This window comes from Oryx dammah, unplaced genomic scaffold (assembly GCF_014754425.2).
Source record: "Oryx dammah isolate SB20612 unplaced genomic scaffold, SCBI_Odam_1.1 HiC_scaffold_2, whole genome shotgun sequence".
Lineage (NCBI taxonomy): Eukaryota > Metazoa > Chordata > Mammalia > Artiodactyla > Bovidae > Oryx > Oryx dammah.
The window spans coordinates 91,765,548-91,791,012 of NW_024070186.1; the positions used below are offsets into that span (position 1 = coordinate 91,765,548).

The 25,465-nt window shown below is 39.0% G+C and overlaps 2 protein-coding genes across 7 annotated transcripts in view; one reads left to right on the forward strand and one right to left on the reverse strand.

Annotated features, from left to right (window-relative positions):
* Positions 1 to 473: 473 nt before the first annotated feature.
* LOC120871294 (protein alan shepard-like) lies at positions 474 to 6,993 on the reverse strand. Its single transcript, XM_040251180.1, has 3 exons — positions 5,694 to 6,993; positions 2,942 to 3,042; positions 474 to 734 (listed from the first exon to the last, which is right to left on the reverse strand). Exon 1 carries the CDS (start codon positions 6,550 to 6,552, stop codon positions 6,019 to 6,021), a length of 534 nt encoding a protein of 177 aa, XP_040107114.1. The 5' UTR covers positions 6,553 to 6,993; the 3' UTR covers positions 474 to 734; positions 2,942 to 3,042; positions 5,694 to 6,018.
* Positions 5,897 to 25,465, forward strand: part of GSK3B (glycogen synthase kinase 3 beta) — a 212,386-nt gene continuing 192,817 nt past the window's right edge. For 2 of the 6 annotated variants that reach the window (XM_040251056.1, XM_040251075.1), the window contains exon 1: positions 6,936 to 7,121. In XM_040251056.1, the coding sequence (XP_040106990.1) occupies positions 7,034 to 7,121 (88 nt within the window). In that variant the 5' untranslated portion in view covers positions 6,936 to 7,033. Of the gene's footprint in view, positions 7,122 to 25,465 lie in introns of all 6 variants that reach the window. The other 4 variants (XM_040251047.1, XM_040251038.1, XM_040251086.1 and 1 more) reach the window with 4 other exon arrangements.

The window sequence follows — 25,465 nt, forward strand, 5'->3', positions numbered from 1 at the left end:
TTAGAACAGTGGTCTACAAACTTTTTTGTTCTTCTACTCTACTAGTAAAATATTGTAATATCAGCCCTCAAATATTATGCCTGTTTATAAAACATGTGGTCCTCTCCAGCACCACAAAACAGATTTATAAAACATCTGGTTTTCTCCAGCACCACAGTTCGAAAGCATCAATTCTTCAGCACTCATACTTTTTTATGGTCACATCTGTACGTGTCTAGTGGAAAAACCATAGCTTTAACTATATGGACCTTTGTTGGCAAAGTGATGTCTCTGCTTTTTAATATGCTGTCTAGGTTTGTCATAGCTTTTTTTTAAAAGAGTAAGAACCTTTTAATTTTGTGACTGTAGTCACTGTCTGCAGTGATTTTGAATCCCAAGAAACTAAAACCTGTCACTGTTTCCACTTTTTCCTCTTCTATTTGTCATGAAGTGATGGGACTAGATGCCATGATCTTAGTTTTCTGAATTTTGAGTTTAAAAAAAAATTTATTTAATTGGAGGCTAGTTACAATATTGTAGTGGTTTTTGCCATACATTGACATGTACAGCCATGGGTATACATGTGTTCCCCATGAATTCTGAGTTTTAAACAGCTTTTCCCACTGTCTCCTTTCACCCTCATCAAGAGGCTCTTTAGTCCTCTGTTTTCTGCCACTAGAGTGGTATCATCTGCATATCTGAGGTTGCTGATATTTCTCTTGGCAATTTTGATTGCAGCTTGTGATTCATTCAGCCTGGCATTTCACATCAATAGGTTAAAATCAATAATGAGCTAATGAACTTTGGCAAGATACAGACCTGAAATTTTTGGTCTCAGGAATTTTTGAAATATGAAGTTAACTATCCACTTGTTTTTGTCAAAGGTTACCCTAAGTATGATTGAGATGTAGCTTATGCCAGTGTGACATCTTCACAATTACCAAAACATTGAAAGACTATGTTCTTGGAGAGTTAATAATTTGATGGTGGGGTGAGGGTGTTAGAAGAATAAAAAGTTTAGGGCCTTAAATAAAGTAAAAATTGTTTTTAAATATTTTCATTATTACTATAATAATTTATATGTAACTTCATATTGGCATTAGCTACACCTCATACCTAGGGTAGCCTTTGACTAAAAATCAGTGGATAGTATCTTCATATTTCAAAAATTCTTGAGAATTTCAAAAATTTCAGGCCTGTGTCTTGTCAAATTTGATTAGCTCATTATTAACTTTAACCTAATGATTTTATTGATGCGACTGATATAGAGTTCCCACTGAGAGTAGAATGTCAGCTTTGCCTTTTGTTTGTTCACTTATCTATACTTTATTTGTAGAAAATCATTTTCAATGCATGAGAGTCAAGTTAGTTAAAAGTCAAATAATAGGACTTGAAATCCAATTAATTAAGCACAAGTGGAGCCTGGTGGGCTGCTGTCTATGGGGTCGCACAGAGTTGGACACGACTGAAGCGACTTAGCAGCAGCAAAGTGTCATATGTTGCTGAAAAATTTAAAAAGCAGGAGCATACATCATATTCACAGTCCCTTCTAGGCTGTGGATTCATCTCCTGTATTGCTTCCCTGTATTATGGACCATGTGACACCTCTTCCTTTGATGTAGGGACTGAGGAGAGGGCATTAGTGTCTACCAGTAAATTAACCATTAAAAAAGTAATTTCTTACTTTTAAAGATAAAAATAAGATCTAGTAGTTCCAGCATTCCAAAGGATCACCCTATATAACCTCTGGGTATATACAGTCAACTTTGGGGACCAGTCATTTAAATCCAGCTTGGAAAATGATCTCTGAGCCACTTTTCTTCCATAGTTGTTCAGATGACATTATGTTCTCTGTTTACACATCTCCACTCTATAAGAGCTCCTCTAAGACTGGAGCAAGACAGTCACCTCTGAATGACTTTTACTCATCCTCACACTCCCATATTCCTAAAATTTGGCACAGCATCCTATAAATCAAATTGATTTAACCACACTGAGCAGTTTCACAGTGCTACTTCTTTTCTTTGGTTCTTTTGCAGTCTTATCTTTGTTTTCTCTTTTTAAGTATTTTGTTTCTTATGTAACAGTGGAAAATGAAGACAATACTGGAAAGCATTAATACAATAAGCATCATCCAAAATGCCATCAAAATTAGTATTTCTAGACTTCTGTGTGTGGGCAGACACACACGCATGCTGTTTTACATAATTGGGATAAACAATGTTATTTGTTGATGGAAGACAGAGAAATCTAGTATTAACAGAAAGAGACTGGATCAAATATACTTGGCTATAGATTTCATCCAGCGCTGCCATTTTTTAATTGTGTGACCTTGTGCAATGTATCTATTGCTCATTTACCCCACATCTGTTAACAGGAGTTAATAATGCCTGTCTCTTGAGGTTTAGGGAAGCACTGAACAGGCATTCAGTAAATGCACATTTATTTTTCCTTCCTCTTAATCTTCACATTGACCTTGATACTGGAAGGCTTTCCTAGGGTTTATTACTAAACAACTTCTGTATCTCATAGTATCTGAGTGCAAGTATCTAGAGCAGAGACCATACTTATTAAATTTTGAAAACCAGCACCCAACATCATTTAGGTATTTAATATACGTTGGCTAAGTAAAGGAGATCCTAGGAGTTTGCTTGTGGGCTTCTGTGTGAACTGACAGGCCCTAGGTTCATCTAAATAAACAGCATCTCATATTCTATTTGCTATCCTCATTATTACACCTGCCTATATTTTCTTCTAGTTTCAGTTAAAAAAGTAGCTAAGTTATTCTGAGCAAGACATCTATAGTTTCCTCATCTGTAAAAACAGAATAATAGTTCCATAATGGTACTATGTAAACTTAACATATTGTACAAATATTATTATTACTCTAGAACCCAGTTCATTGTGCATTTTATCCTTTGGACAGACTTACCCACCTCCTCCCCCCAACTACAATACTCACTTGTTCTGTGTCACTCAGCTTTCTTGTATCTTTTTCTAGCCCTCTGGTTTGTTACTTTGGCTCAGAATCACTGATCTCTCCAAGGGACCAACTGATGAGCCCTAACAGAACTCAAAGCACACACAGTTGAAGACATAAGGCTTAGACTTTAAGATAAAGCAAGACCAGGGAAGCTGAGGACTGTGTTTGAGAGAAGTACAAGGAACCTGAATCCTAGGTCTGCTTACTTTAGCTCTGTGGACCTTAGGTAAGTCAGTATATATTTCCGACCTTCAGTTTCCTTAAAGTGGAGGTGATAACAGTACTTATATCATATGATTATAATCTGAGATAGCATGTGTGAAACACTTAAGAACAGTGTCTGGCACATTATAAACACATAAATATTAAAATTACTATAAACTGATAAGTGGTTAACAGCAAGTGAGAAGGTAGAGTAAGTTTGAAAGGTCAGAGAATCATTGAATGTTACTTTCAGTGATACTGTATTTTCTCATAAATTTCTCCCCTCCTTATGTCCTAATTCTAAATTGAACTACTTTTTGTTTTCCTATAAGACTCACCTCCCCACCCCATCCCCCGATCAGATTTTTTCTAAAGTGTCAGTTCAAAATATTTGAAGGCAGCAACAGTAGAGCTACTAATCATAACCTCAAGGTAGACTATTTTTGTACTTTATTATATACAATACAATAGCTGTTTCCAATTTGTATAACCTAAACACTTGTCATTCAGCTTCCTGCCAGTGTAACTGGGAGTTGAGATGGGGAGTAAAGAAGGCAGGATTTCTAGCTTTAACCTCACAGCAGTTTAGGGACTAGTGGCAAAGGTCTACATGGTAGTTTGCAGGGAGAGGCAACAATCATTTGACAAAGTTGCCATGCACTGAGTTTGCTTTCAACATTCTTTACCCTTCTCCATGACATCCAGAGACCTCATATTCTGTCTTCACTACAAAGAACAAGAGCTTCTACCACTCCTGGACTATCAAAAACCTATATCCAGATTTGAGATTACAAATTGATTGCAGGTTGGTCACATCTAGCCTGGAATGTTTTTAGTTTGGCCTGCAGAGTTTGGAAATATTGGTGTAAAAATCGAGAGATTTCATCAAAAATCGTGCTTTATAAGGGTTTCTCCTGGCGGGGATTGGGGGAAGGGGACAGAGTATCTCAGACCACTGTATCCACATTCTTCAGGGCAACAATCTGCTGGAGCCAAACAGCTGCTCCTTTCAGTTACAGCACAGACACTCCAATTTGCCACGTTGCCTGTCACTCCCCATTGTCTACACCAGGCCAGTTTCACTCATTTACTTTACTTTTCTGGCCCCTAAAAACATTTGGGTTTGCAAACCCTATGTAGACCTTTCCTGTCCTCCATCAAATGTTACTCTGTTCTGTCCTAACTTCCTCATCAGTTTTCCAAAGCAATAGCTAGTTAACCTGATCAAGTAATTTTTATATGTGCTCGCTACAGATGGTATCTGAATGGAAAGGGATGACTCTGCAGGTGGAATTTACAGGCACCATGGGATTACAATTAGGATGGCAACTGTTCGTTTTACTTTTTCTGTAACCGTAACTCACTGTCCTTGGGCAAACCACAGGAATCTGAACACTGGCCTATGTGCGAAACCTACTTAAATAGTACTTTTATAGATCACCCTCGTTCCAAAAAACCAAAAACTATCAAGGGCTATTTTGGCTCCCTGTTGCCTCAGAGGCTTCGGATATCCGGCCTGACTGCACTTCCCCTCACCTGCTTTCAGGGGCCGTTCTGCACCGACCGGTCGCACCCCAGAAGGGCGCTCAGCCAGCATGAGCTCATTTCTCAGGGGCCTTTCTGGAAGGCCAGGCTTGGCAGCGCGCACGAGGGGCAGTCGCCCTCACTCTTATCAATGGCCTCCGCGACTGGGCGGGGCGCGGTCGCCCAGGGGCGCTGCCTCTCTAGAAGCTTTGTTCTCAGTTGAATGTCTGAAAAGTCGCACTCGGCCTGAGAAGCGCCCTGGATCTGTCTGACCGTTTCGGGGAAGACGCCCGTACTCGGGATGCGCTCTCCCGTTCGGACGGGAACGCCGGGCGCGCAGAATTAGCCCCGCCCCACCGAGAGCCTCCAGTGGGTGGGGAAAGCCCCTCAACCAGTTTGTTGGAGCAAGGGACCCAGCACCACCGACCACACCAGTTTCGCACCGCCTTGCGCTCCCTATATGCGGTTTGCACACCACCTGCGAGTAGCCGCAGGCGAGGCCGTCAGACCGTCCGCCACGACCCCAGTCGCGCTTCTCCCAGCTCCAGGGACTGCCGCCGGAGGCCGAAGGCCAATCATACTGCAGCTAGGTCTTGCGATTAGACAGCAGCGAGTGCAGATTGGCTACTGCTACGAGTTTCAGCCTCCCTCCCTTTCCCTTTTGCCCCGATTCCAGCTCCTGAGCTTCAGGCCAATGAGAAGGCGCTTTATAGACGCCCTCCCTTCGCTCTCTACTTCTTCCCACCTCGGCGAGGGAGGAGACGTCCTGACTGGCCAGATTGTCCTCGGAAGCCCCATTCCCTTCACCAATCACCGAGGGTGCTGCACTCCCAGCGGAGTTTCGGCCAATTACAAAGCGGCCACGGCGCCCAGCCGTGCGGTTTCGCCAGCGACTCCGGGCTTCACCGTCCTTAACTCTTCAAGCTTTTTCCGAGGGCCAGCGACTCTGATTGGTCACTGCCGAATTTCTCCTCCAGCCAGCCACAGAACAAGGCGAACCCACCTTTTCCTCGGTCGGCTATCTTCGGCATTTTCCGTCCTTGGGCGTGAATTTCCAGCGACACTTTCTGATTGGCTCTTCAGGTCGATCGGCTTTTTCCGGGAGGATCCGCAAACAAACGACATCCGTGATTGGTTCCGCTCGAGTTTCGGCTCCCCTGTCGAAGGGGGCGGACGCCCCGCTCGGCCGGCGATTCCCAGACGCCTCTTACGCGGGCGGCGGGGCGCTGGGCGGTGTAAGGCTGGGTGGGGGAGGAAGGAGGCGGAGGACGAGTAGGAGCGGGGAGGGGGAGTGGGGAAGAGCTAGGCGGCTGCGCAGACGGCACTCCTCACAGAGAGCAGCCCCCGACCCGGGCGAATGCGGGCTCGTGCTGCTGCTGCCGCCACCGCCGCCGCCGCTGCCCGGGCCGAGTGACAAAGGAAGGAAGGAAGGAAGGAAGCGAGGAGGAGCCGACTCCGCAGCCGCTGACAGGGCTCCGGACTGGGGGCAAAGCGCGGACACTTCCTGAGCGGGACTGTGCAGAAGCGAGGGGCGGGAGGGCGGCCGCGCTGGTGCCTTGGACGGGGGAGGGGGCCCCCGAGGGACGGAAGCGGTTGCCGGGTTCCCATGTCCCCGGCGTATGGGGAGCAGTCGAGGAGCCGCTGCCTGGGGTCTGAAGGGAGCTGCCTCCGCCGCCGCCGCCGCCATGGCCGCTGGATCCAGCCGCCGCCTGCAGCTGCTCCTGGCGCAATGAGGGGAAGAGCCGCCGCCACCGCCCGACTCTGACTGACTCGCAACCCCGCCGCCTTCCAGTTCGCCGGGCCCCCACCGTCAGCCCGCCGGATCCTTGCCGCTGACGGAACCGCAGCGTTTCCCGACGCATCTCCGAGCCACCCCTCCCTCTCCCTCCCTTCTTCCCATCCCCCCTTCTTTTCAAGCGTGAGACTCGTGATCCTTCCGCCGCTTCCCTTCTTCATTGACTCGGAAAAAAAATCCCCGAGGAAAATATAATATTCAGAGTACTTATTTTCAATCCAGTATTTGTCCCCGTTTCACGTGATATATATTTTTTAGGACCTCCCACCCATTTCTGCCCTCCAAGGAAAAGGAGGGGAAAGAATTGTATTTTTTTCCCAGCCCCGGATCGTGTATATGTTAAAAATCCGTACTGGCTGTCTTCAAGGAGAAATACATCGCTCGCTTTTTAAAATAGCTGTTCAAAAGGAGTGAAAAGGCAAGAGGACGAAGTCTTTCCTGTGGGAAAACTTAATGCTGCATTTATCATTAACCTAACACCCCAACATAAAACAAAAGGAAGAAAAGGAGGAAGGAAGGAAAAAAGGTGATTCGGAAAAAGAGTGATCATGTCAGGGCGGCCCAGAACCACCTCCTTTGCGGAGAGCTGCAAGCCAGTGCAGCAGCCTTCAGCTTTTGGCAGCATGAAAGTTAGCAGTGAGTATTGATTTTATTTTACACCCCTTCTCCACCTCCCCTTTGAATAAGAGACTTTGAAATACCAGGATCTTAAAATACGAGACCTGCTGATAAAACAGAGGTAATGGGAAAGGGCAAAAACCTGTCTTCAGTCAAGGATGAGGCAGCTTCCTTTTTTCCTCCTCCCATATCCCTTCTCCGGCCTCATTAACCTTGAATCGGGGGAATGTGATTTTTATTTGGATGATTCCGTCTGAAACTTAGTTCTTTTCTTACAGTTTTCTAGCAATTGATAGTCAACTATTAAGTGGCTGAGTGTTTCCACCTTAAAATAGTGATGGAAGTGTTTACTTGCTCATCCTTTTGATTAAAGCGAAGGACAAGACTCATAAACCATTATGTGCTTTTCCAGAGTGTGTCTTTTGGAATGAGGGATAGTTTAGTTCGCTCAGGTCTCGAGGGTTACCACAGTTTTGTATAATTAATGGAAGAGGTGAATGTCACCGTCCCCTAACATTTCTTTCTTGCTTGTGTGACTATGCAAAGTGTTTGTTCTTAATCCAGAGATGAACTTGCTAAGTAACCACATTTCGGTTTGAAGGCGAGCTTTGATTCGTCTCTTTAGAAGGGACGGGTGCCGCTGATAGATACTCAGTAGTATCTCAACATGCATTGTTCTAAATTGGATACGTGGTTTAATATGTTATCTCTTAACCTTACCGTTTTGACATTGCCAATCTACCACTATAGAGTTAATGTTTAATCAAAAGGTAACTTGAAAGTAGGTCCGAGTTTTGAATGGGGCTTGTATTGTCATGTTGCCAAATAGTAAGCTGAATGTTAATTGTCACTGACTCATCATTAAAGTTCAGCTTTGGGGTGCCATTGCTTTCAGTACTTGATAAATGATCTAGAGTTCAGGTGTTCCTTCTTAGGACTACTTACAATACTCTTGCATTGTTTTCCTTTCGAATTCAGATAAGACTATGAAGTTAGAAGAATATGGATTTGGACTTTATCATCACAGGTTTTGCAGAAGGTTGTGGTCCCAGATTTAATAGGGGTATTTGGGCTTTGTTCAAGGTTGTTGCTGGACGTCTATACTCTCTTCCCAGATTTGTGCTCAAAAAGTCTATTTTGAGTGTTTGGTATACTCAGTATCCAGTGTTTTAATGTATCTCTAGTAATGGATATGTTTATGTGATATTTAATTTCAGTTTATTTAAACATACTTAAAGAATTTGACAAAAATATCTGTATTATAGTTTCCTTATTCCTTCAGAAAGGGGCATGAATGAGGGCAAAGAAAAACTGGTTTACTGCTTAGAAGAAGGAGAGAATTGAATTGAGATTTTTTTTAAAAAAAGGTATATGCTGTTATGTGAAATTGATTATAAAATGAACACTCTTACTTGAACTCAGGATTTCAATTCATGGTGGCTTTTGGAACTTGTCTGAAACAGGGTAGTCTAAGGTAATAGCTGAATGGGAGATTATTTTTGAGAGTTAAATTTTTTTTTGGTGACTAGCTAGTTCAGAATGCAGAGTATGTGAAGAGGGAAGCTGATGATGCATCTTTCAGGGAATGGTCAAGCTTTCTAAGCACTTCATGGGGTCATTTGAGAGGAATATTTTAAAATTCTGGGGTAATTTTCAGCTATGATGAAGCAAATCTTATAATAGCTCCTTAAGAGCCTCTTGTGGTACTGGAGTGTTAGGATGTTTTTCATCTTGGTTTAAAGACCACTAGAAATCAATTTTAGGTAATTAGTTTATTCAGAGAGCAGAATGGGATACCTAATAATATTAAATTTGGGGACTTTTCATTTAGTTCACAGGATTTTCTTTGCATCCTGTGTGGATGTTGACTGAAGACAGAGTAACTCTTGCAAAGTGCAGGTTAAAATGTTGACTTTCTGTTACCATATAGGTCAGCTTAACATTTAAAAGGTTGGAGTTCAGTGTTGACTATGTGTTTTTGACAACCGTAACTTTAAATACATTTTGGAAGAAAGCCTTTGTTGGAATGCTGGTGTTCTAAGGGACCCCTGTTTAAGCGATAAGAAATTATAGTCCTTGACTTGAAAAGCTTATCAGTTTTTGAGGCAGATTATGGGACAAAACGTGAAAACAGTAATATGATGACTGCAAGATTATAAATGCAAATAGAATACTTTGTTCAGAGGGACAAAAAATAAAGGCATGAGGTAGATGGCTTGGAGAGAAGACTTCTTACAGAGGTATGTTTTAAGGCAGGTGTTAAAGGAGGCAGTAACTTATATTGAGAAGCATAAAGGATTCTAGGTGGACAGAATGGACAGAGGCACAGAGATGGTGACTTTTGTATTTTTGTATTTATAAAGCAGGTTAGTAAATCTGAATAAAAGGGGCCTAAATAGGAAAATAAGAAGAGATGGAATTTGAGAAATATGTTAACTGGTGGAAAGCAGAGGGGGCTTATGACTATGGTTGAGATTCAGGAGAGTTTGGAATTTACTATAGGTTGCTGAACAAAATATTTGAAGATGGTTTGGGCAGCAAAGTTGATGAATTAGAAACCAGATGTCAGAGCCCTTTTAGGGAGTAGTAGAGTATGTTGTGAATAGTGAGGGAATATAAAGCAAAATTGAAAATCGGATGAAAAGAACACATTTGAGAGACAGCGTGAATGAACTGGCAGGACTTTGGATTGGATTGAAGTGGGGAGTATTTGGGAAGGAGTCAGGAGTTAAAAATAAATTCTGATGTTACTGGTCTGGAAGATTTGACCGCCAAGTTATATTGTTGATTGTAATGGGAAAGTTGAGAAAGTGCTGAGATGGGAGGATAGATGAGTTCACTTTTTAAAAATTTAATATTTAGATTTTCTTGAAATTCAGCAGACAGCAGTTGGTTACTGGCAATCGTATTTAACTTAACAGTCTGTTAATTGCACTGTCTCAGTTTTTCTATGTCTAAAAATGCTTGATTTATTTTCAGGAGTAGTAAACTGAAAGTTTTTATTTATATTCTTTCCATTTCTCAAAAAGAAAATGATTTTTAATGTAAATTCAAAAGATCTCACACTTGAAATCTAGTTACAATAACCCGATGGTAATTTATTTGAAAACAATGAAAATATTTTTTGGACTAAGCTGTAACATAAGCATTTTAGATATTTTATACAGCCTTCAATCTTTGGTAATTCTTAAAACTAGTCTCATAAATAATGGTTATTTTAGGTAAACCTTGCTGTTTAAAATAATGTTAATATGCAGACTTCAGCAGAAATTAAAAGTTGATTTATTCATTTATTTACTTTTTGCCTTTTGTTTTGGTTGCACTAAGTGTTCATCCGGTTTAGAAGAGTATATTTGATTTTTTTTTAAAAGCTCAATGTGGTGTAACCTTTTTTTTTTTTTTGTCTGCATTCATATTCAAGTGTTATTAGATAAATGTTAATAGCTAGACGGTTCTTCTGTAGAGTCACATGATATTTTACTCAAAATGGAGGCAGTAAGGCGCTGTCTATGGTGATTTTTTATTAAAATATTAGTAATAAGTCTTTTGATAAACTGTTAGTGAAAATTTAGCTAGTTGCCTAGCTAAGTCATGAGGTTATTTCCTCATACAGGATTTTTTATATCAAATTTGGGAGAATAATAGTAGTTGCATATTGCTGTGCAGTATTTAGTTGCATGGTGGCTAAAGCCAAAGAGTAGGTGGCAACTTAGAGTTACTCTATTCCTGAGGGAGTTTAATCTCTTTGTGTCATAAAAATCAGGTTATTAGAATTTCACCAGTTTCTAGATTTTCTAGTGTGAAAGAGAGCTCATGTGTGAAACTGAAAACCAGAATTTTATCTTCATTAAAATTTCATTCCCTTCCCAACCAGACCTTTCCAGAGTTGTTAAAAAACTAGACCCTCATATAAGAATTGCATGCTGTCTTGTTAAATGTACCCCTAGAATGCTAATTGTGAAATGACTTAAAGGCACAAGGGAACCCAGAGGTTCATAAATCAATTCACGACTGATTGGGAATTGCGTTTAGAAAACGAGGTGACATCTTCTCATTTCATTTGCGTGCTTCAGCTGGAAATCAGCACATACTTGTACCCTGTGCTGTTTGCCCCGTGTTTTGGACTTGGGTTGCCAGTGTGAGAGACTGTTTTGGAGAAACAGGCAGGCTGGGGAAGCCAGCTTAAGTGTCAGCAGCAGATTCTGAGATCAGGGGAGGTCTGCTTTTGTGTGTGTTTTTTCTTTATGTGTAGAGAAGGCTGTGCCACAGTTCAGTGCTTAACACTCACGGGATAGTGGGATTGGGCAGGCTGTGGGACTGTGGAGTCTCTTGTGATGCTCCACCCTGCAACAGGAGAATGGAGGGGCAGAGCATGTGGGTGTGATGGGATTATATCTGGTACTAACAGGACCAACCTGATTTCCCAGATATTGTTCTACTAAGAACATAATCACCATGAGTAAATAAATTTATTGGTATGTTTAGCATCATTTTTCTAGCCTATTTTGGGGGGGGCAGTTGAAGGGAGTGGTGTGGAGAGGAAGGAAATTTTGCATGATTGCAAGGATAGAAATGTTTTCATGGTTCATTGATTTTAAAGTAGAGGTTGCAATCTTTGCTTCTATCTTGGGTTGTACAAATCATCCTTAGTTATATAATTGTCTTTGACTTCGGTTGAGTGTGGTATAGAAATGTTTATTTATGTGAAGACCTATGTGAATAGAGAGCTTCCCTGGTGACTCAGATGGTAAAGAATCTGCCTGCAGTGCAAGGGACACAGGTTCAATCTCGAGTCTGCAGGATCCCCTGGAGGAGGGCATGGCAGCCCACTCCAGTATTCTTGCCTGGAGAATTCCATGGACAGAGGAGCCTGGTGGGCTACAGTCCATGGGGTCCCAAAAGTCAGACATGACTGAGCACATACTCTCATGTGAATAGAAAAGCAAGGAAAAACTGACATAAAGGGGAACAATTTGTTTCCCCAGAAGTTTCTTATCATTAAATTGATAAAGATTGTTTATTTCTATTTATTATTACAGTTTTTATTCTAGTTTCTTTTTTTAATGAGTTAATATTCAGCACACAATGGACATTCAGTAAATTATTTCAGTTTATATTTATGTCTGTAGTATACTTCGTCTGGCCTAAGATACAAGGACATAACTTCGTAGATTTGGATTCTTAATTTACAGTCGCTTTTCTCACTTGTGCTTATGTTTTGGGGAGAAAAGTCTAGTTTCAAAGTTGAAATGCAAGTTGAAATTCCATAAATGGTTGTATCTTATATTTTTGGATTAAATACTTTCCTTAGAAGCATTTTAATTTGGTTGTATTGAGGCAGTGATGTTTTGGTTATTTTGAAACTAATTTTGTCAAACCAACTTTTCCTTTTCCATGTCTTCAGGATACCATGACCAACAATGGCACAAATATGAACCTTTAACATTTCCCTTATTAATATAGTCTGGAGTTGTTAATTTTTTGATTGTCCTTTCAGATCAGTTTAATAATGAAAAGTAAACATTCCTGACGAAGGACGTATTATTTTCCTAGAAATTTGTATTTTATTTTTAAATTAAACCTTTTTTTTTTTGGCTGCTCTGTGTAGCTTGCCGGATCTCAGTTCCTGGACCAGGGATTGAACCTGGGCCACAACAGTAACAGCCCAGAATTCTTACTACTAGGGCCACCAGGGAGCTCCCACAGAAACTTACGTTTTAGATGGTGATATAATTTAAATGAATTTACAGGCCTAGTAACGAATAAGTATGCCCTAAAGCCAAAGAGATGGTAGGTAGGCAGGTAGGCAAAAATATTAGTAACATTGGTGCAAAGCATTAACAGTAGTACTTCATTTTTCATTACCATTAATTGTATCATGTTGAACTCCTTGTCTCAGGAAGCCAAAAAGTAGGTTGCTTTAATAAAAAGGGGCCATGAATAATACATGATTGACGTGATATGCCTATTGAATGTTTATTATGTGCTAATAAGCACTCTGCCAAATGCAGCTGCTCACTTTAATCATTACAACTCAAAAAGTAGCTAGTACCTTTATCCTCACTATATAGATAGGTAAATGAGATTTAGGGAGGGGAAGCAACTTGTCCAAGATTACCTGGCCAGAAAATTTTTCTGTTATAATAGAATTCAAATATAAGCATTCTGATTCTAGATTTTCCCTTTATTGTATATTTTATAGAGAATGGATTGCTGTTACCTTAACACTTGGATTCCAGAGATAAGCTACCTTTTGCTTTTAGGATAGTCTTTCATTGATAATTTAGCAGTGATTGTGTAAGACTTACATGATTAGTAATGCTGTTGAAATTAGTTTCAGGCATGCCTGTTAGCAAATATAGTACTTAAATACTTATATTGGGGGAAAAAACCTCTCAATTCTTTTAAGATTTCAGGGAAAACTTGTTAAGACAAAGATTGAATTGAAAATGTTAAGGCTTATGGCAGCACAAAAAGAAAAATAAGTAGTGTATATATATATATTTTTGTTTAATGTTCAGTTGGAGCACTAGTTTTTATTGAAAAGTACTGATTGTCCACAGTAAATTTGATGTTTCCAGGTAATATTAAAATGTGATTCTCCAAATTAGCCATTATTAAGGATTATTATTTCTCTCCATCTCTTCCTATAGATTGTGAAGTGTTCTACTCTTGCTTTTAATATTTGACAGCAAACTTCAGGACATTTTTTTATTATTGTATGTACACAACCAATTATTCAAGTATCAATTGGACACTTGTTTTGTCTGGAACTGTGAACCTTCACAGTTTGTTATTATTATTGTTATTGTTATTGTTACACAGCTATGCATCAGTGTACGGTTGGGTTATTTGGAGTATCACCTTGTTGGAATTGTTTGGTATTTTACAGTCAGGAAGTGAACCAAAAAGGTTCCTGAGCAGTGAAAAGCCTCCCACAAATGGTGCATGCACTTTTTCTTATAGGTTATTTTTCGGCTTTTATTTAGAGTTCACTTTTCATTTAACACATAGTTCTAAATCATTCAGTTGTCTTTTTTTTTTTTCTTAAACTACAAATTAGAAGGGAATGAATTACACTGGTATTAAGCATTACACCTAAAAAGTTTAGACAGACAATGCAGGAAAACAGGTATATTGAGATTACTTAGTGTAGCCTTATAAAACTTCAGGGGAGATCACTCTGATAATTGTTCAAAATTTTGATTTCAAGAAGGTTACATTATAGTAACTTTACTCTTTTAAAAGGACAAAAGGCAGAAAAGTCTCTTCTGGTTAGCTGGGGTTCTCTAATAACTTCTCACTGCATTAAACAGCCTCTCATTTCTTTTTACTGACGTGATGAGGAAGAGAACTCGGTCATCTCTGTCTGGTTGACCAACTCTGGTTGATTTTCAGTGATACGGATAAAGATACTGAAGTTTTCAGTATGCTACCCCAGAGTATCATTTCCTGCTCTTTCTTCTATTGTCCATCTATATATTATTTCTCAGCAACAGCATTTTATGTGATTTAAGATTTGTTGTCTTATTTTTTCTTTTGTATATATGGAGTTGCTGTTAGGATTTTGATATGCTCATACCTTCTGTTGATCCTTGTGGAATACTTAGAAGGCACTGCATAGAGTCATTTAATCTTTCTTATGATTGGCTATTAGAGTAATTTTATCAAATACACTTTTGGAATTGAAAAGGTGGGTATCTTAATTGTTAACTTGAAGAAAAAGAACAGTCATGATCAATTTCTTTTTTCTCTTTTGAAGGTCTAAGAAATTCTTTACCATCTGAGCTATAAGGGAAGAAATTCTCAAGGGCTTAATTGACTAATATAAGTGAGAAGATGTTTCAGATTTCTTTCCAAGGCAGGCTAACCTATGTTTTAAAAATGTAACTCCCCCTACTTCCCTTATTCCATAAAATCAGCTAATTCTTTTTAATTGATTAAGCACTGTCTTCATGATATGTGTGGAAGTTATTGAGCTGAGTCAAATTGCTACTACTAGACTTTTGAGTCTGTAGAGGCAGCACCTAAAGAAGTGCTGGAGTTATTTATGCTTTTGGCACCAGACTGACAGTATTGTGGGTGCATTTGGTATCTCATTGGAATTTCAAAGCTTTCACATTTTACACAGTATTTAAACTCTGAAGGAAAAAGGGAAACTTTGAGTTTGTAGGGTTTTAACAATAATATGTATATGTATATCATATTTACATGATGTATAGTAACAACCACAATAATAGTATTAATTGGATGCTGTATGATAGACAGTTTCATGCTTGTCTTATTTACATGTTTTGCATTTAAAAATTTACTCACATGATTCAAAATTTTAAAAGTATTTAGTGATGTCTTTCTCCTCCTCCTGCTCTGTAAGGAACTATCAGTCCTCTTTCCTGGAGATTCAGCCTTCCAATTTCTTAGGTATCCTTCCATGTGAAAGTGAAAGTCACTCAGTCTGACTCTTTGCGACCCTATGGACTGTATAGTCCATGGAATTCTCCAGGCCAGAATACTGGAATGGGTAGCCTTTCCCTTCTCCAGGGGGTCTTCCCAACTCAGGGATTGAATCCAGGTCTCCCGCATTGCAGGCAGATTCTTTACCAGCTGAGCCACTTTTATAGGTTATTTCTGCTATGGAATTATATTTTGTGTATACAGACCTAAATTAACATTTCCTTTAGCATAAGGTGTTAAACTTTAAATCAGTTATTCTAGAAAATTGGTATTGTTTTTTCATTCTAGTAGATTGCCAAACTCTTAATTTTTCTGAGTATGAGTTAGATGGAGAGTAAATACAAAAACGAGAGAGTGCTTCTCTTCATAATAAGAGGTAAAATAATAGTCAATAGTGAATACTTAGTGGCACATTTAAATTATTTGCTACTCTTTGTGTATTTGAGAAGTGATCTATAGTGTCATATAGATGTTATATGTTTTCTTGCTGGAAATAGTTCTGTGTTTCATGGTAAAGAAAAAGACAAAAGGTAATTGATACTCTTCCTTTAACTTGCCATTTTTTCAACATCTTAGATGAGAAAACCTGTTCTCTTGAGAGATCAGAGGCGCAGAGTGCGTCAATGTCAATGAAGCCTGTGCCTTTTACCTCTTTAAGAGCGCACGGTTTCATTCTGCTTCTAAACCAAGCATTCCTTAGTCTTAAAAAATAAAAATGTTTTTATTCAGTAATCCACTGTATCATATGATTTAAAAAATCAAATAGTGCAGAAAGTCTTATTATGGAATTTTAACTTCATTTCTGTTTCTTAGAGGCACTCTTAACTATGATAACTAGTGCCTCTAGTAATTTTATCATAATTTTAATAGCATGATATTTCTCTGCTTCTTAAAATTATTCTTGATATTATTCATTGTCATCCCTGCTGCTGCTGCTAAGTCGCTTCAGTCGTGTCCGACTCTGTGCGACCCCATAGACGGCAGCCCACCAGGCTCCCCCATCCCTGGGATTCTCCAGGCAAGAACACTGGAGTGGGTTGCCATTTCCTTCTCCAATGCATGAAAGTGAAAAGTGAAAGTGAAGTTTTTCAGTCGTTTCTGACTCTTAGCGACCCCATGGACTGCAGCCCACCAGGCTCTTCCGTCCATGGCATTTTCCAGGCAAGAGTACTGGAGTGGGGTGCCACTGCCTTTTCCGTTGTCCCTCTTCTTATCTTACTAACATAACTATACCACCATTTTTAGTTAATTATTTTATTTAAATCATTAAATGATTAATACTCTATCTAGACATTAAGCAGTATTCTTTGCAAAAGTGAATAGTGTACAGTGATTACGTTTCCTTTTTAAAAATGCATTATTGAGGTGTAATTCACATACCATAAAATTTATTAATTTAAGGTATACAGCTCAGTGGTTTCCAGTACTCACAGAGTGATGAAACTATCACCACAATCTAATTTTAGAATATTTTTAATCAGCTCCAAAAGAAACCCTGTATCCAGTAGTAGTCATATTTCCCTTCCTCCCAGTTCTAGGCAACCATTAATCTACTCTCTGTGAATTTCCCTGTTCTTGATATTTCTTATAAATTGAGTCATAAAATATGTGGCCTTTTGTGACTGGTTTCTTTTACTTTTCATAATGCCTGCTAGGTTGATCTGTGTTATAGCATTTATTGTTATTCCATTACTTTTTATTGCTGAATAATGTGCATGTATTTGTTTATCCATTCATCAGTGAACATTTGGATAGTTTCTGCTTTTTGGCTATTATGAATAATACCGAAACGAACATTTGTGAACAAGTTTTTGTGTGGACATGTTTTCAGATCTTTGGGGTATATACGTAGGAGTGGGATTGCTAAGGTATGGGAACTCTGTTTAAAATTTTAAAGAGTTATGTTGTTTTTGAATGACAATCACATTTCCTTTGTTTTCTTTCACTTTTTAAATATACTTTTTGGTTGACATTTTCTTTTTCTTGCACAGCTTGCAATGATCACAGATTTGGTTTTGTTTTTTTTTTTCCCCTCAAATTTATTAAGCATCGTCTAGACTGCCCTGCCCTACTTTCTTTCCCTGGAGTGTCCCTTTTCCTAGAGCCCTCTCCTGCTGGGATCTGGCCTGGTTCCTCCCCAGGTCCCTGCTGTACAGCTGTCACCCTCTAAATTCTTTTGTGGCTCTTTATCTCCTGGATCCCATGTCTTTGCATCCCTGAGCAGTTCTTACCTAACATAGTTTCATGACATCAGCCAGCAGTGCCTGGAGTATTAACTGTTTGGTAAATGTATCTGGAAAAGTTTATGGTCAGTTGTTTTTTTCACATTTGCTCCAAAAGAGTAGTTAAGAAACTGACACACTTTTTTGGCAGGTGTCTCATCATTTTAGTGTCTAGACATTGAGGCATAGATGTTTGGAAGGTTGTTTGTATCACGATCAAGTGATTACTATGCCAACATGAAGGAACAATATGAAGCAAGTACAAAACAATATAAATGTTAAGTAGTTGTTTAAACCAGACCTCTTCAATAGAAATATAATGCAAGACACAAATGTGGATCACATGCATGATTTAAAATTTTCTAGGAGCCACTTAAAAAAAAAAAAAGAGTAAAAAGGCAGGTGAACTTAATTTTAAGAATATATTTTATTTAAAAGTAGTGTATCCCCAAAGTATTATTTCAACATGTAATTTACTAATGATAAATTTTGCATTCTTTATTTGGTACTAAATCTTCACAACCTCAGTTCAGTTCAGTTACTCAGTTGTGTCTGACTCTCTGTGACCCCATGGACTGCAGCATGCTAGGCTTCCTTGTTCATCACCAACTTCTGGAGCTTGTTCAAACTCATGTCCATCGAGTCTTATCCTCTGTCATCTCCTTCTCCTCCTGCCTTCAGTCTTTCCCAGCATCAGGGTCTTTTCTAAGGAGTCAGTTCTTCACATCAAGTGGCCAAAGTATTGGAGCTTCAGCATCAGTTCTTCTAATGAATATTCAGGACTGATTTCCTTTAGGATGGACTGGTTGGATCTCCTTTCAGTCCAAGAGACTCTCAAGAGTCTTCTCCAACACCACAGATCAAAAGCATCAATTCTTTAGCGCTCAGCTTTTCTTATAGTCCAACTGGCACATCCATACATGACTGCTGGAAAAACCACAGCTTTCACTAGACTGACCTTTGTTGGCAAGGTAATGTCTCTGCTTTTTAATATGCTGACTAGGTTGGTCATAACTTTTCTTCCAAGGAGCAAGCATCTTTTAATTTCATGACTGCTGTCACTGTCTGCAGTGATTTTGGAGCCCGAGAAAATAAAGTCTGTTACTATTTCCATTGTTTCCCTATCTGTTTGCCATGAAGTGATGGGACCGGATGCCATGATCTCAGTTTTTGAATGTTGAGCTTTAAGCCAGCTTTTTCAGTCTCCTCTTTCACTTTCATCAAGAGGCTCTTTAGTTCTTCTGCCATAAGGGTGATGTTATCTGCATATCTGAAGTTTTTGATATTTCTCCTGCCAGTCTTGACTCCAGCTTGTGGAATCAAGCTGGAATTTGATGCCAGGCTTCATCCAGCACGGCATTTTGCATGATGTACTCTGCATATAAGTTAAATAAGCAGGGTGACGGCATACAGCCTTGACGTACTCCTTTCCCCATTTGGAACCAGTCCATTGTTCCACATCCGGTTCTAACTGTTGCTTCTTGACCTTCATACAGATCTCTCCGGAGTCACGTCAGGTGGTCTGGTATTCTCATTTCTTTAAGAATTTTCCAGTTTGTTGTGATCCACACAGTTACAAAGGCTTTGGCGTAGTCAATAACACAGAAGTAGATGTTTTTCTGGAACTCCTCTCGCTTTTTCTGTGATCCAATGGATGTTGGCAATTTGATCTCTGGTTCCTCTGCCTTTTCTAAAACCAGATTAAACACCTGCAAGTTCTCAGTTCATGTACTGTTGAAGCTTGCTTAGGAGAATTTTGAGCATTACTTAGCTAGTGTGTGAGATGAGTGCAGTTGTGTGATAGTTTGAACATTCTTTGGTATTGCTTTTCTTTGAGATTGGAATGAAAAGTGACCTTTTCCAGTCCTGTGGCCACTGCTGAGTTTTCCAAATTTGCTGGCATATTGAGTGCAGCACTTTCATAGCATCATCTTTTAGGATTTGAAATAGCTCAACTGGAATTCCATCACCTCCACTAGCTTTGTTCATAGTGATGCTTCCTAAGGCCCACTTGACTTCCCACTCCAGGATGTCTGGCTCTAGGTGAGTGATCACACAGTCATGGTTATCTGAGTCATGAAGATCTTTTTTTTATAGTTCTTCTGTGTATTCTTGCCACCTCTTCTTAATATCTTTTGCTTCTGTTAGGTCCATACTATTTCTGTCCTTCATTGTTCCCCTCTTTGCATGATATGTTCCCTGGTATTGCTAATTTTCTTGAGATCTCTAGTCTTTCCCATTCTGTTGTTTTCCTTTATTTCTTTGCATTTTGTTTTAATTGAAGGCTAATTTTGTTGTTTTCTGTCAAACCTCAACATGAATCAGCCATAGGTATACATATATCCCCTCCCTTTTGAATCTCCCTTCCATCTCCTCCCCATCCTACCCTTCCAGGCTGATACAGAGCCCCTGTTTGAGTTTCCTGAGCCATATAGCAAATTCCGTTGGCTATCGATTTTACATATGGCAATGTAAGTTTCCATGTTACTCTTTCCTCACATCTCACCATCTCCTCACCTCTCCCCGTGCCCATAAGTCTATTCTCTATGTCTGTTTCTCCATTACTACCCTGTAAATAAATTTTTCAGTGCCATTTTTCTAGATTCTGTATATATGCGTTGCTGCTAAGTCACTTAGTCGTGTCTGATTCTGTGCGACCCCACAGATGGCCTCCTACCTGGCTCCTCTGTCCCTGGGATTCTCCAGGCAAGAACACTGGAGTGGGTTGCCATTTCCTTCTCCAATGCATGAAAGTGAAAAGTAAAAGTGAAGTTGCTCAGTCGTGTCCGACTCTTAGCGACCTCATGGACTGCAGCCTACCAGGCTCCTCCGTCCATGGGATTTTCCAGGCAAGAGTACTGGAGTGGGTTGCCATTGCCTTCTCCAGTATGTATGTTAGAATATGATATTTGTCTTTCTCTTTCTGACTTACTTCACTCTGTATGATAGGTTCTAGATTCATCCACATCATTAGAACTGTCTCAAATGCATTCCTTTTTATCGCTGAATAATATTCCATTGTTATATGTACCACAGCTTCTTTATCCATTCATCTGTCAGTGGACATCTAGGTTGCTTCCATGTTCTAGCTGTTGTAAATAGTGCTGCAGTGAATAATGGGATACATTGTCTTTTTCAGTTTGGTTTCCTCAGCGTATATTCCTAGGAGTGGGATTGCTGGGTCATATGGTGGTTTTATTCCTAGTTTTTTAAGGACTGTCCATGCAGTCTCCCATAGTGGCTGTATCAGTTTACATTCCCACCAACAATGCAAGAGTGTTCCCATTTGTCCACACCCTCTCCAGCATTTATTGTTTGTGAACTTTTTGATAATGGCCATTCTGACTTGTGTGAGGTGATATCTCATTGACGTTTTAATTTGTATTTCTCTAATAATGAGTGATGTTGAGCATCTTTTCATGTGTTAGCCGTCTATGTGTCTTCTCTGGAGAAATGTCTGTTTAGATCTTTGTTCCCACTTTTTGATTGGGTTGTTTGTTTTTCTGGTATTGAGTTGTATGAGCTGCTTGTATATTTTGGAAATTAACCCTTTGTCAGTTGTTTCGTTTGCTATTATTTTCTCCCATTCTGAGGGTTGTCTTTTCACCTTGCTTACAGTTTCCTTGGCTGTGCCAAAGCTTTTTAGGTTTAAAAAAGGTCCCACTTTTTTACTTCCATTACTCTAGGAGTTGAGTCATATAGGATCTTGCTTTGATTTCTGTCGTCGAGTGTTCTGCCTATGTTTTGCTCTAAGAGTTTTATAGTTTCTGTTCTTACATTTAGGTCTTTAATCCATTTTGAGTTCATCTTTGTGTATGGTGTTAGGAAGTGTTCTAATTTCATTCTTTTACATGTAGCTGTCCAGTTTTCCGAGCACCATTTATTGAAGAGACTGTCTTTGCCCCATGGTATATTCTTGCCTCCTTTGTCAAAACTAAGGTACCCGAAGGTGCATGGGTTTATTTATTGGCTTTCTATCTTGTTCCATTGGTCTTTGCATTGATCATAGAGGAAGTCTTTCTTATCTCTCCTTGCTATTGTTTTGAACTCTGCATTCAGATGGGTATATCTTTCCTTTTCTTCTTTGCCTTTAGCTTCTCTTCTTTTCTCAGCTATTTGTAAGGCCTCCTCAGACAGCCATTTTGCCTTTTTGCATTTCTTTTTTGGGGGATGGTCTTGATCACTGCCTCCTGTACAACGTCACAAACCTCTGTCCATAGTTCTTCAGGTACTCTGTCAGGTCTAATCCCTTGAATCTATTTGTCACTTCCACTGTATATTCGTGAGGGATTTGATTTAGGTCACACCTGAAAGGTCTAGCGGTTTTCCCTACTTTCTTCAGTTTAAGTCTGGATTTTGCAATAAGGAGCTCACGGTGTGAGCCACAGTCAGCTCCCGGTCCTGTTTTTGCTGACTGCACAACCGAGTGGGTGTTTCACTCTTACTGCCCATCCTGATTTGGAGTAGTCACATTTTAAGTGCTTAGTAGCCACAGGTTGAGCAGTTTAGAATTTTTCAGGAATTATGTTATTGTATACTATTGTTGTCAATCTGCCTAATCATATATTCAAATACATATGTATGTATATAGTCTACTTAGTCTAAAAGAATAAATAAGGAATAGATAAGATATATATATATATGTAGTTTAAAAACACTTCATTGATTTGTCTAATTGCTTTGTTTTGTTTTTAGTCATGTCTTCAGATTTTTGAAATTTTATGCCATATTAAAGAGGTTGAGAGATTTATGTTCTTCAGAAAGGTGCTTGGTGTAGGAGGTAATGATTTTTTCCCCTTATTTTAGCACACTTAAAATGTTTGTTAAAACTGTTATTGATATACTTGCTAGATGTTACTGCCATGATTGTCCTGGTCCCAGTGGGTTCTTATTTGTCTAAATATTCTTTGGCATAAATTCTCTCCTCTTGCTGTTTTGGAGACTCACTCAGCTTTCAGAGTTTCTTTCTTTTTTTTTTTTTTTTTCTTTCAGAGTTTCATATGCCACCTCAGCTATTTAGTTTTCCACACATTTGCATGTACCTCCTATGGCACACTTTTCTTGTGTTCTGCTTTATCTACTTTTCTTGTTTTGTCTTTCCCAGGTCAGTATAAATTTGAGTATGGCAGTAACAGTATTTTAGTCACCTTTGTATTTCCTCAGTGTGGAACACAGTGCTTTCTATGGTAGTTTACTTAACACATATTTTGAGTTGAAGGCAATTTGTTGTGATAGTTACCTGAATACTATACATGCTAGTTACATGATGTTAGAGTTTCTAGGTCATCAAACGATCACTGAGGTTTTTGGACACATTTTAAAGCTTTGATATAAGAAATTAGTTTATGAAGTTAAACCTAGGTTTTTGTTTAAACACAAAGGAGCAATAGTAGGGAAAGAAAAGAGAGATATAGACACTGTTTTATATTATGTGCTTAGCAGAAGAAGGGTGTGAACTCTGGATGGAGTGAATGAAAGAGCTCAGGTGCTCGGTTGCACTGGTTGATGAGCATAATACCTTTGAAACACTGAGCCTGTCCAGCTAGTGCAGTACCCCCAAGCCTTCCAGAATTTTATTTGGAGTGGGTGAGGGTAGAAGAGAGATTTACAGTGATGAAAAGTGATGTCAGTTTCCTTATTTTTACCAAATAGTTTATTCTGTGAGAGACAAAGTAGATAGACAAGTAAATAGGCCTATTTTTATATGAACCGGCCCTTTCACCATGGGTATACTTGGACATGTAATTATCTTGTCGGGATTTATGAAAACTTTAATTTTTACAGGGCCTCTTTTTATGTCTCTGAGTAATTTTTTTGTCTGATATGCTAGTGTTTATTAGTATATCAATTGAAGAGCTTTCCCAGAGAAAGTAAGAAATATTAGTAAACAACTTGGGCTTTCTTTACTAAATAATCCAGTTTCTTAAATAGCTGTAAATTTTAGCTGTCTATATTGAGTTTTGAGAAAGCATGTTGTCAGGGTAATAATTTGGTTTTTACTGATCAACATTCTATCTGCTTCTTTGACTGGTTGTATACATTGTGAGATGTTTGGCTGACTAGGGCAGGGATTCTTGGAAGAGATTCTGTTTTCTCTCTAAGTACCAAATGCTTGCTGTGCCATTGAAATCTAAGAGTAGGAGTTACTAATGAAGAAAGGATAATTTAAATTCAGTTGAATATCAGGGATAACCTTTATTGGGAGGGTTTTGAGAGTTTACAGTATATGTTTACCTCCTGTTAATTTATAGAAAATGGAAGAATGGCTCTGCACTTTCAAAGGATAGAGGAAATGTTCTAGTATTATATTTCAGCCATAGTGGTGAATGAGTACTTAGTAAGAAACAAATGGTATGATTTCTAAAGTAGGAGCAGGTGGGCCAATTCCTGAGGTCCTTAGAGAAGAAAGATCCCCAGAGGCAGAGGATCTCTGATCTCATTGTCTTTATATGACATCAGTATAAATTATACAGCTTTTCAACTATCATGTTAACTTGAGAGTAAGATATTGTTTAAAATTGTATCTTTACTTTGTGTCCCAATTAACAACAACAACAACATATTTTTGTTTCTCACATATACCTGGGAAAGTCTGTGTACTTTAAATGCTGCGTTTGACCATAGGAGTGAGAGTTGGGGAAGAAGTTAATAGAAAAAAGTTTATGGTAATGATGAGTATTGAGTTAGCATTAGCTAACTGAATAGCATCTAGCATCCCTAAATGCTAATGATGGTAGCTCAGGTCTTAGAACTAGAATAATTCAGATTCAGCTACCCTTTGCCTGTTTACTGTGTGCCAAGCACTTTACTTCATTTAACTTTCATATGCTTTGAGGTAATCTCTTCATTTAATGGATAATGGAGTTAAAAACACTTTATTTGAGTTATTCTGAAACTCACAGCTAGTAGGTAATAGTTTCAGCATGTTGAACTCAGGCCACCAGACTTTTAAGTGAAAGACAAAAAGTTTTTCAGTACTTAGTAGGTCAGTACACTATACTAAACAATTCATTACTATCTTATTTCATCTTTACCACAGTTTGGTAAGGCAAATATAATTTACAAATGAGGAAACAGGCTTAGAGGGCCTTACACAGCCAGGAAATTTCGTAGTCATACTTTGAATTTATACTTTTAACTGCTGCTCTATATGCTGTTTATAATTTGGAAAGAAAATAGGAAAATTCTGGGGAATTGGTTGAGCTAAGGTTTCCTAGGGTAAGGCGTTGAAACTTTTACTTTTTATTAATTTTGCTTACCAAGGAGAAAGTAAATTGTCAGTCATATATAAGTAAATTGTTGTATCCTTTTGAAGTAAAAATTTTAAGAGCAGATACCTTGCTTTAAAATTAATACAAGCTGTCTATGAATTAGTGTCTATAAGAGATGGGTAACAGATTTGGTTGAAATCCATATTGCAAAGTCAGTTATAAGCCGGATCCCATTATCATTGAGGAAATTGAGGCTTAGACAGGGTAGGTCACTTTGCCAAGATTTCATAACCAGCAGATGGCAGAGCTTGGAGTCCAACCAAAGTAATTTAATCTTGAGCTCTTATTAACTACTTTACTGTCCTAAGTGAATGTGAATGCTGTGCAGAAATGGAGCCTTGCTACCTCTGGTAACTTGAAGACACCAGTTTCTAGTTTAACACATCGTAGCTTGACTCAAGACAGGCATTAGAGT